Source organism: Tachypleus tridentatus, chromosome 7, assembly GCF_004210375.1.
Source record: "Tachypleus tridentatus isolate NWPU-2018 chromosome 7, ASM421037v1, whole genome shotgun sequence".
NCBI lineage: Eukaryota > Metazoa > Arthropoda > Merostomata > Xiphosura > Limulidae > Tachypleus > Tachypleus tridentatus.
Genome location: NC_134831.1, coordinates 44,226,886 through 44,244,325, shown reverse-complemented (window position 1 = coordinate 44,244,325; position 17,440 = coordinate 44,226,886). Strand labels below are relative to the sequence as shown.

The 17,440-nt window shown below is 32.8% G+C and overlaps 1 protein-coding gene across 3 annotated transcripts in view; it reads left to right on the top strand.

The window, feature by feature from the left end:
• Positions 1-17,440, top strand: part of LOC143255555 (oxysterol-binding protein 1-like) — a 68,646-nt gene that overhangs the window by 31,285 nt on the left and 19,921 nt on the right. For all 3 annotated transcript variants that reach the window (XM_076511389.1, XM_076511390.1, XM_076511391.1), the window contains exons 6-8: positions 6,698-6,785; positions 9,427-9,556; positions 12,634-12,834. In XM_076511389.1, coding sequence (XP_076367504.1) covers positions 6,698-6,785; positions 9,427-9,556; positions 12,634-12,834 — 419 coding nt within the window. The remainder of the gene's footprint in view (positions 1-6,697; positions 6,786-9,426; positions 9,557-12,633; positions 12,835-17,440) is intronic.

Sequence of the window (17,440 nt, the reverse complement as noted above, 5' to 3'; positions counted from 1 at the left end):
CAATTCTGTTTACAGTAACAAAATTGTTTAATCTACTATTAGTTTACTTACTGAGAAAGATTCATAGGTTAAAGTGATTTTGAGACATTCTGTTCTAGTGATTAATATATTTATTGTATTCTGAAGTAAATTTCAAAGCTATCTGAATTTATTTTTATACAAGAGTGTGATGATGAAATTAAGAACGATTATTTTGAGATTCTATGTTCAACAGTAAATGAAAGAGAACTATGCATAAAATATGCAACACCCCTTATAATAGTTAGATTTGCCATTAACCCTATCATGATGGGTCACGGGTCAAAAGCCATGTAATTTCATTTGTAGACATGAATTCAAAATTTTATTCAACTAGTATTTTATGAATTTATGTCAGTAAGTTTGGTATCAAACTGTATACAGCCCGGCATAGACAAGCATGTTAAGGCGTGCAACTCGTAATCTGAGGGTCGCGGGTTTGCATCCCTGTTGCGCCAAACATGCTCGTGCAGAAGGAGCATTATAATGTGATGGTCAATCCCACTATTTGTTGGTAAAAGGGTAGCCCAAGAGTTGGCGGTGGGTGGTGATGACTAGCTGCCTCCCCTCTAGTCTTGCACTGCTAAATTATGGACGGCTAGCACAGATAGCCCTCGAGTAGCTTTGTGCGAAATTAAAAAAACAAACAAACAATCAAACTGTATATTATAATTCAAAAGTTCATATTATAAATTATTGAACTTCTTCTTAATTTAAAAGTAAATATTTAAAAACCTGCTATCTTTTCTATATGATGAGATATCACTAATGTACTGAATCAACGACAGTGCACCTCCCTCTTGATATTCTTTGATTTCTGGAAATGGTACCTTATATATATACTTAATTCTCTATATTACAAGCGAATAATGAATCAAAAGCTCAGAACATCTCATAAGTGGTTTTCCCAACCATTTTCAAATATAATGGTGTTTTTACTAAGCTTGATAAATTGTAATGGACTTCTGTTGTACTTTTATAATTATTTATTATTTTTTTGATTATTCAGATGTATATATAAAGCCTAAAAAAATTATTTCAAATCTTTCATGTGTAAAATTTCTTAAGGCTTAGCAACCTTACAACAACCACAACCGAGTAGTAAGGTTGTAACTAGAAGAGATAATTATTTACTTTATTTCGTTATTTACTGTTCTATGTTTTAAGAAAAATAAGTTAATTTTATTTTTAAATTGTAATAATGTTGTATATACATATATAACATAACTAAAATGTGATAGTATATAACAAAATACTAATCCACTAAAACACAACAAGACAGGTTACTTTGTAAAGACTGAAGATATGTTTTATATTCTTAGATACAGTAACATTGAGTGCATATGTGCTGCATCATTGTAACTTGTCTTAACCAACAATGGCTGAAAAGTTAATGCAACAAAAATAATAAATACATATGAATGTATAATGTTATAACATTTCTGTTATTTAAACTTTTTTGTTATAATTTGTAGTCATTCTAGAAAGAAAAAGTATATTTACTTTCTAATTTTTTTTTGGTAATTACAAGATAGTTCAAGTTTATTAAACATGTAAAAAAAATATTCCAATTTGATAGTGAATATAGCAGATAAAATAAAAAAAATTCTAAAAAAACATTGGTTAAGTATCTGGAAATTATAGATTTTACATGGGAAATTTTTAAATTTTCTCTTACATAGAACTATTTTTAATCATAAAATGAAAATTCCTCTGCATGTTGCCTAATAAACATTCTGAAAGAAAAAATTTATGAGCACATCTTTATTTTTATTTGTAATGTAATTACTCTCATGGATACCTTTGTGGTTATGAGATGGGTAAATTCCACTCAAGCTGTAATGTAAGGGTTAATGTAAATAAGCCATCATTCATTTTATTTGGTTAGTTTTTTGAAATGAGTATTGTAACATTTAAAATTATAAAATTACTCAATATGATAGAATGACAACAAAAGTATTATTTTTAAATATGTCTAAGTTTCAGTGAAGATATTTTCTAAAATTGCTAATTTTATTATAATTGCCAACCAAATTTCAGTACATTCAGTATTTAGTGTGTGAGTTAAATGTTTGTCAGAGTTCAACTTGCATTTTTTTTAGATTAATAAATGACTCAGAGGTAACTCTTTAAACATGGGCTAGGTCAATTTGACTCACCACATGAACTCTTTGTATTTATTTAAGGTCTACAGATTTAATACTTCTTACATTTTAGTACAGTGTGTGTGTATCTTCACTAAATATGTGAGTCTTTCAGTAAATATTATAAGTCTTTCACAAAGAAAAAACCATAATAAATCTAAGTTCCCCTTTTTTATTTGTAGAATGACTTCAAATTGTAACATGAAACAACATTCATTTATTATAAGTATCTTTAAGCTCATAACAGTATATGTTTATTTATAATTAAGTTTTATTGTTTGATTGCCTTTGAACAGTGTCTTATCACTCATCCATGCCATTATAAGTTGTAAGTCTCTCAGGGCACGTACAGCTCACGTTACGCTATTGAATTACATTATTCACATGCTCCTTATGTGTTTGCCCTGTGCCTCATGAAACACTATTATCATATTATTATTATTTTTACCTAATCTAATCTTAAGATCCCTAATTTCATTTTAGTTACACTTGTAATAGTAAATAAAGAAAAAACATGAAAAATGAGAAATAAAGTACTTCTTTTTTCGATTATTGTCCATTATTTTCCATTAAGAACATTTAACTTAGTATCAAAAACTAGTAGAAAGGCACTAAATAATTTTTATTTAACTAAATAATGAAGCAAAGGATATTGAATAATAGCATACGAAAAGCAGACAATTTCCCTTTCTTACGATTTTTCTGGCTTTCTACCTATGCAGTAAAAGCCATTATGAATCGATCCAAACTAGTTGTTAAGTTTCTCACTGTAATGTTGCTTGTACTCTGAATGAAATTGAGTATAATCTGTTCAGGATATGGCATTATGCAATTCATCATTTGATAGATGAAAACTTTAACTTTCTATATGTTATGTGTAATATATAGTTAAACATAAGAGAGAATTTTGAACATATTCTGGAAAAGAGAATGTGACAGGTGGGTGTTTGCAAGAGGGTTCTGATTTTCTATTAATATTTCTAGAACCAAACAAAATTAAAGGTTATAAACATTATGGTTTGTCTGAGCGATAACAATTTTATAGTGAATAGTTTATGTTTAATTTCTTATTATTTCAATGTGTGGTGGAAAAAACAGAGAAGACAGATGCTTAGAGAAAATATCTCGTGTTATACTAAAACATTTTAAAAATATTTTCTTGTAGAATTAGGAACTTAAAACTTATACAATGTAAAATACAGATTGTTAGCTAAGATTTTGTACTATACTAATTGGTATAATATAAACAAAATGTAGTTTAATATAATTTTGAAAGAATTTGAAGGAGTTATTGAAAAAACAAACAATGTGAAATTGCTTGACAAACATCAGAGAAGCAAAATGTCAACATTTCACACCACACAAGCAATCTGATTTTATCAATAGAAGTAGTCACTAACTATCATTTATAAACTGCATTGATTACTGTATACTAATATTCATAAACTCTTTTGGGCAAGACTTAACATTAGTTGTCACTAACTGTTGGATTTTCTTTTACTGTTATATTCTTTAAACCTCTGACAGTATCGGCATCTGTTGGAGTTAATCATCTATAGTGTGTGCTCAAGTTTGTGATATTTACACAGGAGGTATTACCCAGTTATAACTGGGTAACTTTTTTCCATACCATTGTCATGTAAAAGAGAATCTTTGAAGGAAGTTTAGAGTGCATCTGTACAATTACTACTGAGACATGAGTTTTTCACAGTTACTAACTTGTTAATGTTAAGTAATTTGTAATGTCTCATTATTTCTTTAGTTCTTGCCAAAATCAAGATTATTTGCTTGCAGAACTATTCTCAGTTTTGTCAAGAAACTGAACATGCCAAGTTTTTTAAGTTCACAAAATCATTTAATGGAGATCAGTACTGAAAATACTATTTTCTTCACCAATTATCACCCTCGGTGCTATATTCCTAGTTAACATGATACAGTGTAATAAATGTTTCTTTAAAAACATTAACACAAATTTGGAACAAGAACACAGCATCACACATACAAAGAAAGAAATGATAAAACTACAAAAACTGAAAGGGAGAAATACATCCTAATTTTCCTTAACAGTGCTTTGCTGTTTCTTAAAGAGAAAGAAGCAAGAGCTTTCTATTTGATTACCACTGCATGTAGACAAATTGATAGCTACCTAGTTGAAAAATAAAGTTAATTATTATTAAGTGTCAAGATTCTTTGTCATTTTAGTCTCATACTTAAAACATATACTTTAATTAAGTCAATACATAGAATTTGTAGCCTGACTACATGGTTCGCAGAACAAGGAACAGAATTATTTCATGAAATGTAGTTGCCACTCCTTTTCTTACCTGTAGATAATTCCTGTGCTGGTGAATTATGATCAGTATTTTGTGTCATATTAAATCCTACTAATTGTTATCAAGTTTCTCTTTACTGCTGTTGTACAGCTTTGAGTGTAACACACGACATATGCCATTGAAATGCTATTGTGTTTATTCTTACTGGAAATGTGTTTAGTGATATTAAAGAGATGTTTGATAAAAAAAAGTATTATCAGTATTGCTGTAATGTAATGCCATGTAAACAACTGATCTATGGTAGTCATACCTAATTTTTTTATAAAGTTGTTCTCTAGGTTCCAATAAATTTTTTTCTTTAGGGAAGTCAAATTGTGAAAATTCAAGACTTAGGACACATTAATTGGTATATATTGTGCTGTGCAATTTGGCAGATTTCCTGCCATACATTGGTGAACGTGAGATCCAAATATATCTTACTTGTATGTTGATAATTGTTAAAAATACTAAAAAAAACTATTAAAATTACAAACTTTGATTTTGGTAAATGCAATTCAACTGCTTTATGGATAACTTACCTAGTGAGTAGATTGTTTTAAGCTTGATAGTAAACAGTATTTATCTTCCAGTTTACTGCTATCTTGACTTTAAAATAAATGTTCACAGCTGCTTGTTTTTTTCTCCTGGTGTTGTAGATAGTGCTATAAAATGCATATTTATGATCATTTATCTGTGAGTTTATAGTTTTAGTGTTGCTTTAGGCATAATGATTAGTGTGGTCGACTATAAGATTGAGGATTCATAGTTTGTGTACCATAGGTGTAAAATCACACTTTACACTTTGGGGATATGGGTTCATTATTAGAAACACAGTCATGTCCAATATTTGAGTAGAATAACCTAAGAACTGGCTGTCTTTTTTATAATCTATTGATTTAGAAATTGGGACAGTTAATGCACATAGCTTTTGTGTACTTTCGGTAAATATCGAAGTAACCAAACTTTTTGCCTTTGACACCTCATAGAATGATACTTGTCATAATGTTTCACCTCAGGCCACTTATTCTTACCTGTACAATTAATCTTCAGCTGCTTATTTAGGCTGATAGTGTCTTTTTCTCCACTGTGGTATTCTGGTTTCCATTTTATTATTTTAATATCCTTGTTTTGAAAAATCATCCTTTTTTTAAACTCTACTTTTATCCAACCTGTTACTATTAACACAAGAGTATAAATCAATATGTATGTATTATAGCTGATTCATATAGAGGAACAATATACCTGAAATATTGAGTGAGTGTTTCACTAAGAAATAGGTTTTTCAGATGTATGACAAATATGCTGCTCAATAGTTATTCCAGAAAGGGGAAGGTATAGAGAGTTGTGTGTTTATTTACTGGCATTAAGTTCATTTTAACACTTGACTAGGTGGTTTTAATGGTACTACACATATGTAAGAAACACAAAATGCTAAAGAAATAACTTGCAATTTGTTGAATTTACTGGTTGATATTGTACTTTTCATATTTATCAAAATTGCAAATGATAACGTAAAACCTGCCTATCTTGAAATGCTCATAATTTTTGTAGTTTACAAAACAAACTTATAACATTTTTCTACCCACTTAACCAAACTTTATTTTTTGGGTGTTCACTTTAAATCTTGGTTTTGGCCAAATAAGTTTCTTAACTCAAAATATAATGTTATTAGAAATAAACAAAATTTTCTTTGTGTACAAGTTTACTCACTTATGCTATTTGCAGGCTTATGTCAGACTAGTGGTTTGTCTTGTATTGGTACATATGATGGAACACTTACAGACAAGTGTTTTAATTAAGTCCTGTATCTCTGCAATCATGTTAGTCACTGTGATTGTTCTCAAAAGTGCTACTAGTGAGCAAGCTGTGTATTAAAGAAGCCCTCATTGTACATCTTCTGGGATCATAACTTAAAACAGTTGTGATAAAATTCATCCTTTTGACATATAACACCATAACACTAATTTTATCAGTGCCTAATATTGTACTAGTTTGTACAACTATAAACTACCATAATGGGAATAAGTTATTACCAGTATCTATTGCTGCAATCACAGTTAATTCTTACCTGTATTTAATGTTGTAACTACAGCTAATTTATACTAGTTTTTTTTCTTATGTATTCAAAACTGGTTCCTTTTGGTATTTATTAGTTAATTCGTAGTTACATCTTTAAGATACTTACATTTTATCTTAGTATGAGATAGTTGATTTTATTTCCAGCTGTTTATTCTGATGATGAAGAATTCTATGATGCAGAAGAACATGCCACTGGAGAATTTATAGTTACCCTTCCAGGAAAAGGACATCGGTAAGTTATCATCATCACTGGTTGATACTGATGAACCGAAATAAGAACAGAAGTGTAAGAAATTTCTGTTGGAGAGTAAATTTTAATTATTAGTAAGTTGTAATATGAGAAGCTCATAATTGACATGACGTTCAGTACAATCGTTATTGTTTATTAGTAGGAGTCATATTTCAAGTGAGTTGTTACATATCACTAATGTTGAAGATGTTACAACCACTATGGTTTTGGTGGTTGTCAGTAAACTCACCAGTATTAACTACATAACCCCCTCATTGATGGCTTACACAGCAAATATATTACAGTTTTGATGGTTGACTGAATGACCCCCTCAGTGATGAGTTATGCATCAAATATTTTATAGCTTTAATGATTATTAGTAGAAATTGCATATTCTATTAAAAATGTGTTTCATTGGTTTTGAGAGTGACATAAATAGTTGTGTATCTCTTTTTTGTGTGTGGTGCATATTGATGAAAATGACTTACATTGGTATTTATCTATCTCTTCAGTTCTAAATGTTGTAGAGAAAATTTAATTTTCTGATTAGTAAAAATTTTTAAATTTATATTAGAGATAAGTCTTATGTCAATGTTTTTCAGTGTAGGATCTGAATTTAAAACTAACCAAAATCTCCTAAACTAGTTGGATCTTCTAAGATATTGATGGGATTATGGCCAAATATATCAATGACAGCAAGGGTACCTAGTTGATTAATTAATTCATTTCAATCAATTTAATTAAGATTGGTATATAAAATTAGTTTCTATTTTTGAACTATCTGGAATGCTTGTTTTGATAATTTTTTAGCTCTCATTATGCATTGTAATAGTCTTATAGTAACAAAGTAAATCAAAAGTTTTGGATATTCACTAAATATTTTTACTGAGTGAAAAGGTGTTTGTTTTTTTCTTAATATTTATTAGTCAGTTCATCTTTTTTGTCAAAAGTAATCCATTTTTTTATAATTTGGACCATGGTAATTGTAAGATTGAATAGTGAAATAATTATATAAATAGATATTATTACACTTATTGTTCTCCTTTGCTACCACATTTATAAATGAATAGATTTCCAATACTATGGCTTATTTTTATGTATACAATATAAAATAAAAAGCCACATGTTTTAAGATTTGGTTACTTTTATGTAAATTAAAACTGGTAAACTATGAAAAAATTGAAGGGAAATACATTTTCTTTGTAATGAAGGGGAATATGCTTTCTTATCTCATTTGCTGCCAAATTATTATTTTTAACTAATGCTGATTGCCACATTCTTTTTGCCTGTTAGTACTAAATAGGAGTGCATTACATGAAAAGGTAATAATTTCACTGTAAATTAACATATATAAACATGAAATTTTTAGAGTTTGTTTGCAACATGCATAGTTGGGTAGCCAATCCTGTTCAAACATCTCCATTTCTTCCAGAGTTTCTCATTGCCACTGGGCATCCTATTCTGAACTGGTTGATGGTTTGGGTTTAGGTATAGATGGGGGCTGTACATAGGGTGGAATTCCTGAACTACTTTTTATGACCTTTCCTTGAACCACAGTTGCTCTTCCCTGTAATTTCACTGGCCTTCCTCTGGTAGTGGAGCCATGCCCCCTTGGGGTTTTAACTATGCCTATTCCCTTGGTTGCCTCAAACTTGCTTTGTGTGCTTGGTCTGTTTTCTTCACTACTGTTTTCAAAGTCTTCTGAGCTTTCACACTCAAAACAGTCATTACCTGAGACTAAGTTTTGCTGAATTATTTCCAAAACTTGAGATGTAGTGAATGAAGAATGCCTGTGCAAAGACATCTTGGAAACTTTGGTGACAAAATTCTTCTCTTTTTTTACATCCCAGAGACAATACTAATCATGTAATCAGGTTTGTGAATATGTAAATAGGCTAAAGCTCATAAATATTAAGTGGGAGCTTTGCATTTGCCTTTTAAGTACTGCTATCTATTGAATAAAGAAGACACTATAAAAGTTCGCTATAGTCGCAAATGGCAGAAGCCGTAGGATCGACTACAGTCAAATTTGGCAGTGAAAGAGTTAATAAAGGGGAATATACTTTCTTGATAATGACAGAAAATGCAAACATGTTGTCATCTCAATGCTCTTATAGGGGACATACGGCAGTGAAAGAGTTAAAACTAAACAAAACATGGAGCAAACAACAAGGGGTGTACATGCATTAACTGAGCAATATCTTTTGCTTTATGGATTTACATTACCTTCAATTTGGTCAATTCATTGTGTCAGTATTCTTCCTTGTAATGGCCATTCAGAACTTTCTATCAAACAGTTCAATTATTTATTCGATGAAGATAATACAACACAAATAAATTTTGTTTACTTCGACTAAAACCAAAGTTATCATGGAAGTATTTATTATTATTTTATACAATTATAGTTTCCTTTAAATAAACAGGTATTGCACATTATTGGTATTTTGGAATTAATTCCATTTTGTCGTTTGTCTTATTTAACTCTTAAACAGCAAGAATGTTGTGGGTAGCAGCATCAGTTGGTGATGGCCACCTTCTAAGAGTTAAGGAATTTTTAAAATGCATAAGGGGAACCTATGAAATACTGTAGTGTTGTGTGTATTTTATAGAAAACAACAGCCTTATGTGTTGTTTTTTTTTAAAGTCGTACCAGTAGTGGAATGAGTCTTCAGAGTGAAGGTCAAGGTTATGCAGATGGTGCCTCATCAGAATCTGACACAGATCTAGATCGGGACAAAGAAGAAGCTCGAGTTATTACAAGAAGAAGTAACCAAGTAAGCTTTGTATTTTAGGTAATGATTTCTTCATTTCTCTTCTGCGTTTGTTTGAAGGCAATATTTTCTTGTCCAGTATATCATTATTCTTCACTGTATTCATTTTTCTGAACTTAGTATCAAACATATTTTTGGCTGCAAAAATAATAACATGTAGCATGTAGTTTAAAAATTAAATGAAGATTTGATGTTGGAAATAAAAATGAAAAAAAGATGATAGTATTTGCAAAATAAGTATTAATTCAAAATATAAACTTAAAAAAAAATTGAATTATAACAGGCTCATTTCTGACTTGTTAGTAAAAATATGCTTTTTAGTGAATCAAATTGGTAATGTTTATCTTTTATTCATTAATCAAAATTATTTTTTGTGATAATTCCAGCGTAATAAGTGAGGCTTAATTTAAGTTTATCTTTCAAGACCATTTTTGTGAATTTACAAAATTTTGTGAAAATTCTGATTGTATCGTAAAGAATATATCTTTTGAAATACAATAAAAAAAATATATATTCTACCTGAGATGTTTTATAGGTGTCTCTATAGGAATTTATTACACAGACTTGTAGTTCTTCTCTATGATGTTACACACAGTTTAAGCTGTATGTTATAACACTTCATGTGCCCATTATCCTTGTAAATGGAAGCAATATAATTGGTAAAAACAATTACTCACTATATTGAGTGAGTATCTTCTTATTTTTCCTGAAGTTTGGTATTAAAGCTGAAAATTAAATGAAGTCTACAAACACTCTTCACAAATACATTTCCAACATTATTAATTATCTTTTAAGTCATCATTAGTGAATGTTTTAATTTAAATCAGTTTAATTGCTAACATTTTATATTGCTTTGAGCCAGTGTCATTTAACTAAGACAGTTAGTGCAAACAAGCTGAGACGTTTTGACTTTTATTATTGTACTTGTAATTTCACATCTGCATGTGAATTCCTAACCTTTTTCCTATGGTTGACATCTACTAATGTAGTTTAAATTTTGTTTTGTTTTAATTGTAGCTTTTATTTGTGTTTTAGTTTGTTCAAATTGCATTCACATAGGTGTTTCAAATAAATTTTTGAAGTAATATTTTTTTTGTAAATACTTTCTTTTTCATGAAAGTATTGGGCTGTTGCATATGAAATGTTTCATTGTTTAAGGAAAATGTGAAACAAATTAATCTCTTTGCTACTTAATGTATTTAATTAAAATAAGTTCCTTTAGACTCAATACACTTTTGCCAATGAGTTGTAAGTTAGTAAATGTCATATGTAAAGAATTGGAGGTCCTTTGATGCAATAAAGTCTTCAAAGGCACATTCAATTGACCTTGGCCCGGTGTGTTAAGGCATTTGACTTGTAATATGAGGGTCGTGGGTTCGAATCTACGATGCACTAAACATACTCACTCTTTCAGCTGTGGGGGCATTATAATGTTACAGTCAATCCCACTATTCGTTGGTAAAAGAGTAGCCCAAGAGTTGGTGGTGGGTGGTGATGACTAGCTGCTTTCCTTCTAGTCTTAGGTTGCTAAATTAGGGACAGCTAGCACAGATATCCCTTGTGTAGCTTTGCACAAAATTCAAAAACAAAAACAGACAAACAATAGACCTTTGTTTTGCAAATTTTTTTCCTTTAAAAAAATGTCCAGATGTTTAAAAAATGATAGCCTGTTGGGTAGAGATCTGGTGAATATGGTAGGTGAAATAAAGTTTCATACTGAAGTTCATTTAGTAACATGCAAAACATGAGTCAAGCATTGTCATGAAGCGCTTTGGCTCCACTGTAATGAACTGTTGCTGGATGTTTTTCTGACAACTTTTGATACATAATTTTAGGTTTCCAACAATATTCCTCTGCTGTGGTTGTTTCTCCTGGATTTAAGAATAAATAATGGATCACACCTGTTTATGACCACCAAACACTGATCATAAACTTCTTATGGTGATAAACTGGTTTTGGTGCTTCTTCATAGTCAAACCACTCTCTGGATCATTATTGATTGTTGTAAAGAATCCAGTTTTCATCACAGGTGACAATTCTGTCAAGAAATGGATCATTTTTGTTGCAAGTAAAGTGTAAGAAAAAAATTTCAGTTCATCTTGTTTGATGATTTTCAGTCAGTTCATGAGGTATTCATTTATTGAGCTTTTTTACTTTACCAATTGCTTGAATATCAGGAAACTGTTGAATAATGTTGTTTGACAAGTTTCTTGCAGTTTGGCAGGTATCTAATTCAACTAAGGCTTTCAATTTTTTCTCATTAATGGCTGTCTGAGGGCATCTCCTAGGCTTATTTCCAAAACTTGTCACCAGAGAGAAATTTCCTAAACCAGTGCTGAAATACATGCTCATTAACTGTACCATCACCAAATGCATGATTGATATTACCAGCTGCTCTTATTACGTTGTGACCAAGCTTAAACTTGTACAAGAAAATTACACAAATATCAATTTTATCCAAGGTGATAAAAACCAATATGAATATGATTTAGTTTGTGAAGTAAGAAAAATAATGTGAACTTGAAATGAACCAGACAGTATATTATAAGAAAATTTGCAATAATGCTTTTCTTTCAGCTACTAAAGATTGAGTTTCCAATTTGCACATAAAAATCTGATATTTCACTTGCAACAGTCTGATACTCTCATGGAGTTATGTTTTTTGTAATTATTTCATGTAATGGAAAGAATTTAGTGTACACCTGGGATTTAAGTGATATTAATATTGCATGAAAAGATGCTAGGATTGTGTTATTGAAGTATACATGCTAATTTACAGAACATGATGAGTGCATGAGCATAAGTTAAGCAAAATGATAGGGTTACAATATTGATCAAGAATTTAATGTTGATTTATTTGAATTATTAAGTTAAAGTGACGTCTAGGTAAATAAACTGTTAGTGAGTAAGCATTTAAGAATGTTAGAGTATGAAAGTGAATCACTGACAGTTTATTAGGAACATTAAGGTTATAGATTTGGTTTACTGTTTGTAATTTCTAACTCAACAGTTCAGTTATCTTATTTAGTGTTCTATCAATAACACTAAGTAACCAACATGTTTTTTTGTGTTTTTTTCAGGAAGAGTTTAATGAATCTAACCAGTTCTCTTGGACAAATGAAAAATCTGAAAATGGCTCTTTTGAGCAAAATGAAGAAACAGAAAAAGAAGGGAAACATAAGCGTAGAATCAGTGTTCCTGAGAGACCAAATTATAGTCTTAGCTTATGGTCCATTATGAAAAATTGTATTGGAAAAGAGCTTACTAAGATTCCAATGCCTGTAAGTTTTCTTTCATTATATTATTTTTATTTTATAATTTGTTTATATTTACATAATATAATATATGTTTTGCTACAAACATATGTTTGTAGATTGTTATGTTAGTATTAGTCATTAAACATGGTGCAAAATTTGCATGTGCTCAGTGCCAATTGCTCCTAAAATCACATCAAATGCATTAAACTTAAAAGAGTGTGTGCCACATTAGAACTGAAGGTAATTTGGTGATTCTGTAATACTACATAAAATAACACTTGTTTCTGGTCAATACATGCTGGAATGTATGCTGAATGTAAAGGAATATATGGTATTTTCTTAACACGAATTTCTGACATGGTACACTACTTCTACTCACATATATAGCTATTCTCATTCAGTTTTGCCCTTTATGTGCAAAATGTTTTTTGCATGCAACATGTCTTACACTCCCACAATTATTCTGGTTCCACTGTGCCTCGCATACAAGTTGTCAGGTGTCAACCTTCCACCAAGAGGAGTGAAGCAGAACCTCCTGATGTATGTAGCACCCTATATCTGATTCTGTCAAACTGTCACTTCACTTTTGGCAGTGCTATAACCAAGCTATGCTTTTATTGTGATATATTCATGTTGTTTTTTTCTGTATTAACATCACATGAAGTGGAAAGATTATTTCTAAATTTTATTACTGTTTTCAATTTTAGTTTTCTGTGCAAATATCTTTTAGTTATTAATATCTTTCTCCCAACATTGTTTAAAATTTCATCATTTTATCATGAATATAGAAGTTAATATGACAACTTTGAAGGTCATACTAACTGTTTGTGAAAATGAGGATTTTTAACAGCCTTTTTACTCTTCTGAGTTACCCCACGCCTTCCAGTGTCGAATCTATCATTTTCCCCAATTTCCTATAATACAATACTTTCCTTATTACCTTGCACTCCTTCCTCTATATGTGTTATTTATCCTCCTCCTCCTTACATCGATGTTTATTTCATGCTGAGCAACATTTCATGTTGGTCTCTCAGAGGAGAGGATCCTGGTGGTTGAGGGGTCCAACCCTAACACACCACTTTGGCCTTGAATTCCTGTAAATGGGTGGTCTTGGGGTGGCCCTCCTTGGGTCAGTCAATTGGTTCACTTGGGCTATGGTCAACCAAGTACCAGTGTTGGAAGCTCTCAATGGGTGTTTTGGACATTGTGTCTGATGCTGGTGTTTGGGTATAGTGCTCAGGAAACCCTGGCGTTGCTGCAGTGTCCTTGTTTGGCATTTTAGTGCGTCCCCTCGTAGGGCTCCATGATGCCTATGAGTGTGAAATGGACCCTCATTGCATCAATTGCAATGGCTCTCACCTGTCCTACTTTCGTTCTTGCCCTAAATAGTTGGAAGAAAAAGAGGTGTATTTGAAAATGATTCATAGCATTACTTACCCTGATGTTCAAATGTTGCTGTCTGCCACTTCATCTCAGATGTATGCTGCTGCACTTCATTACACTACTAAAGTGGGAGAGCAAACAGATCTCTTTGTGCCTCCAAAAGAACTGTTCTCAAACCAAATGAAAAGTCTTTTGACCTCCATGCTTAAAAAAATTGGTTAATCAATGTCAACACTTCCTTTGGTACTGGGTATGGGCATTTCTTCAGGTACATCTTCTTCTCCCACCCCAAGATGTAAAACAATCATTTGTTCATATCCTTAGTTGCTGGAATTCTTTTCCAACAGCAGAGACCTGCCCAATTGACCCAGGGCAGAAAAAAAGATGTCGTAAACAGAAGGGTTCTCCACCCAATTTACTTACACATAAATAAAAATTGCCATTTGGATACAATGGAACTGTCGAGGTTTACATTCTAATCTGGATGACATCAAAGCACTGATTGCTTCCTACCATTCTGTATGTCTTTTCTAATAGGAAACATTTCTGAAACCTGCCGATACAGTCACCTTTCAGCAGTTTTCTTTGTACAGAAATGGCAGGCTGTGTGATGGACGAGTGAATGGACAGGTGGCACTGTTGGTTGATCGATATGTGCCCATCCTGTCTTTGCCACTTGACATACCCTTGGAAGCTGTAGCCATCCATATTTCCTTGGGTCATACCATCACTGTTTGTTCTCTCTACCTGTCGCTTGGAGGAACCTATGATCAGTCAGACCTTGATGCTCTCATTGAACAGTTCCTGTCTCCCTTTTTAATCCTGGGGGACTTTAATGGATATCATCCCCTCTCAGGGAGTGCTGATACTGATAGGAGGGGTTGCTTCATAGAGCATATGCTCTCTGATCACAACCTTTCTCTTTTCAATGGTGGTTCTTATACTTATTTTCATGCACCTAGTCAGTTTTTTACTGCTGTTGATCTCTCAGCTTGCTCCCCTTTACTATTCTCCCACTTTTCATGGAAGGTTAACAATAATCCACGAGGCAGTGATCATTTTCCTACAATTTTGAGAGAGACTGACTGTGATTGATGCCACCCGATTTGTATACCCTTGTGGAAGCTGGATCAAGCAAACTAGCCTTCTTTCACTGCTCTTGCAGAACTTGATCCTGTCATCATCTGTAGGTCATCAGTAGATGACTGTGTAGCAGTAGTAACTCACTGTATTATACAGTCAGCTGTTCAGTGTATTCTTTAAACCTCAACATGTTTTCCACCATATCCTTTTCCTTGGTAGAATCCTGCCTGCTACATGGCACGGAAGACTCAAAAACAGGCCTGCCATGCTTTTTGTAGGTATCCCACACTCTTGTATTGCATCGCTTTTCAGCAGGCCTGTGCACGTGCTCAGTGGGTAAGATGTGAAAGCCAGAAGGAATCTTGGATTAAGTTCACAACAAGCATATCTTTTATCACTAGTTTCAGAGTCATATGGGACAAGATTCAAAAGGTCTGTGGGCAATATAATTCTGTCCCTCTCTCAATCTTGCTCTCTGATGGCCAGGAAGTAGCTGATGCCTGGAGCATTGCCGATACTCTAGGTGAAAGGTATCTAGCACTTTTACTTCCTGCACCTTCTTAGCCATTAAGACTTGGGCAGAGTGATCACCTCTTTCCTTTTGAACTGATTGCCTTTATGACTATAATCTCCCTTTATGCTGGTGGAACTCAAACTTGTCCTTCATTGGTCTGGCAGTACATCAGTCCAACCTCATGATGTACAGTATTAAATGCTGCACCATCTATCTCCTGCTTCTTTTACTCTTCTTCTAATTGTTTTTAACTGGATTGAGTTGGAGAATGTTTTTCTTGATGCCTGGCATCAGGCTATTGACCTGCCTTTCTCTAAGCCTAGGAAGGATCCCAAGATTCCTTCAAACTACTGTCTAATTGCTTTGACAAGCAGTCTCTGTGAGACCTTGGAGAGGATGGTTAATGCTCATTTTGTTTGGTTCTTTAAATTAAACCACTTCCTCTCAAGCACCCAATGTGGGTTTCAACGACAGTGCTCCATCATGGACTATCTGATTCGACTTGAAACATCAATCAGAGAAGCCTTTCTCAAATGACAATATCTTGTATCAATATTCTTTGACAATGAGAAGGCTTATGATACAAGATAGAGGTATGGCATTTTGCAAGACTTCCATATACATGGGTTATGTGGCCATTTGCCCATATTTATTAAAAATGTTTTAATGGACAGGCAATTCCAAGTTCATGTGGGTTTGACATTTCCCATTCTTTTCTACAGGAACTTGGAGTCCCTCAGGGCTGTGTTTTGAGTGTCACGCTTTACAGTATAAAGATGAATGCCATCACTTAACAACTCCCTCTTATTGTTGCAAATGGGCTCTGTGTCAACGACTGACATGAGACATGGAAGCCATCATACACGAGGTTTATTGTGCAGTAGCTACATGCTGCCCTCAATCATTTACTGAAGTTGACCACAGCAAATGGCTTTAACTTCTCTCTCTCTCTAAAACCATTTGCATGCACTTTTGCTGCCAGCAGAGTATTCACCCTGATCCTGAACTCCGTATCAGTGAAGCTGTGCTGCCTGTAGTCCCTGAGAGAAAGTTCTTGAGGCTTATCTTTCACCATAAGCTGACCTTTATAACACATATCAAACAGCTATGGGTCAAATGTACAAGAGCACTGAACATCCTCCATGTCCTCTCTTCTACCACTTGGTGAGTGGATCGATGTTCTATGCTAAAGATATATTGTGCTCTTATTCGATCAAAACTTGACTATGGATAACTGGTCTATGGCTCTGCCAGGACCTTGACCTTAAAGAAGCAGGACCCCATTCATCATCAAGGACTTCAACTCTACACTGGGGCTTTCTGCACTTCCCCAGTTCATAGCTTATACACAGAGTCTTATGAACTTTTTTGCACCTCTGACGTTTCCAATTGTCTGTACTATATGCTTCAAAACTTCGTTCCTTACCAAAGCATCCCACCTGGGGTTGTGTTTTCTTTCCTCGGAAGGCCATACTTTTTCAGAACAGATGATCTGCCATTGCTCCTTTCGGCCTTCGTATCCAGGTACAGTTGGATGAATTGGGTCTGTCGTTGTTTAACATTGCTGTATCCACTGGTCAGCCCATCTCACCATGGCTTTTTACAGTCTTCAAGTGTGACCTATCTTTAAGTCATCAGAGAAAAGCAGAC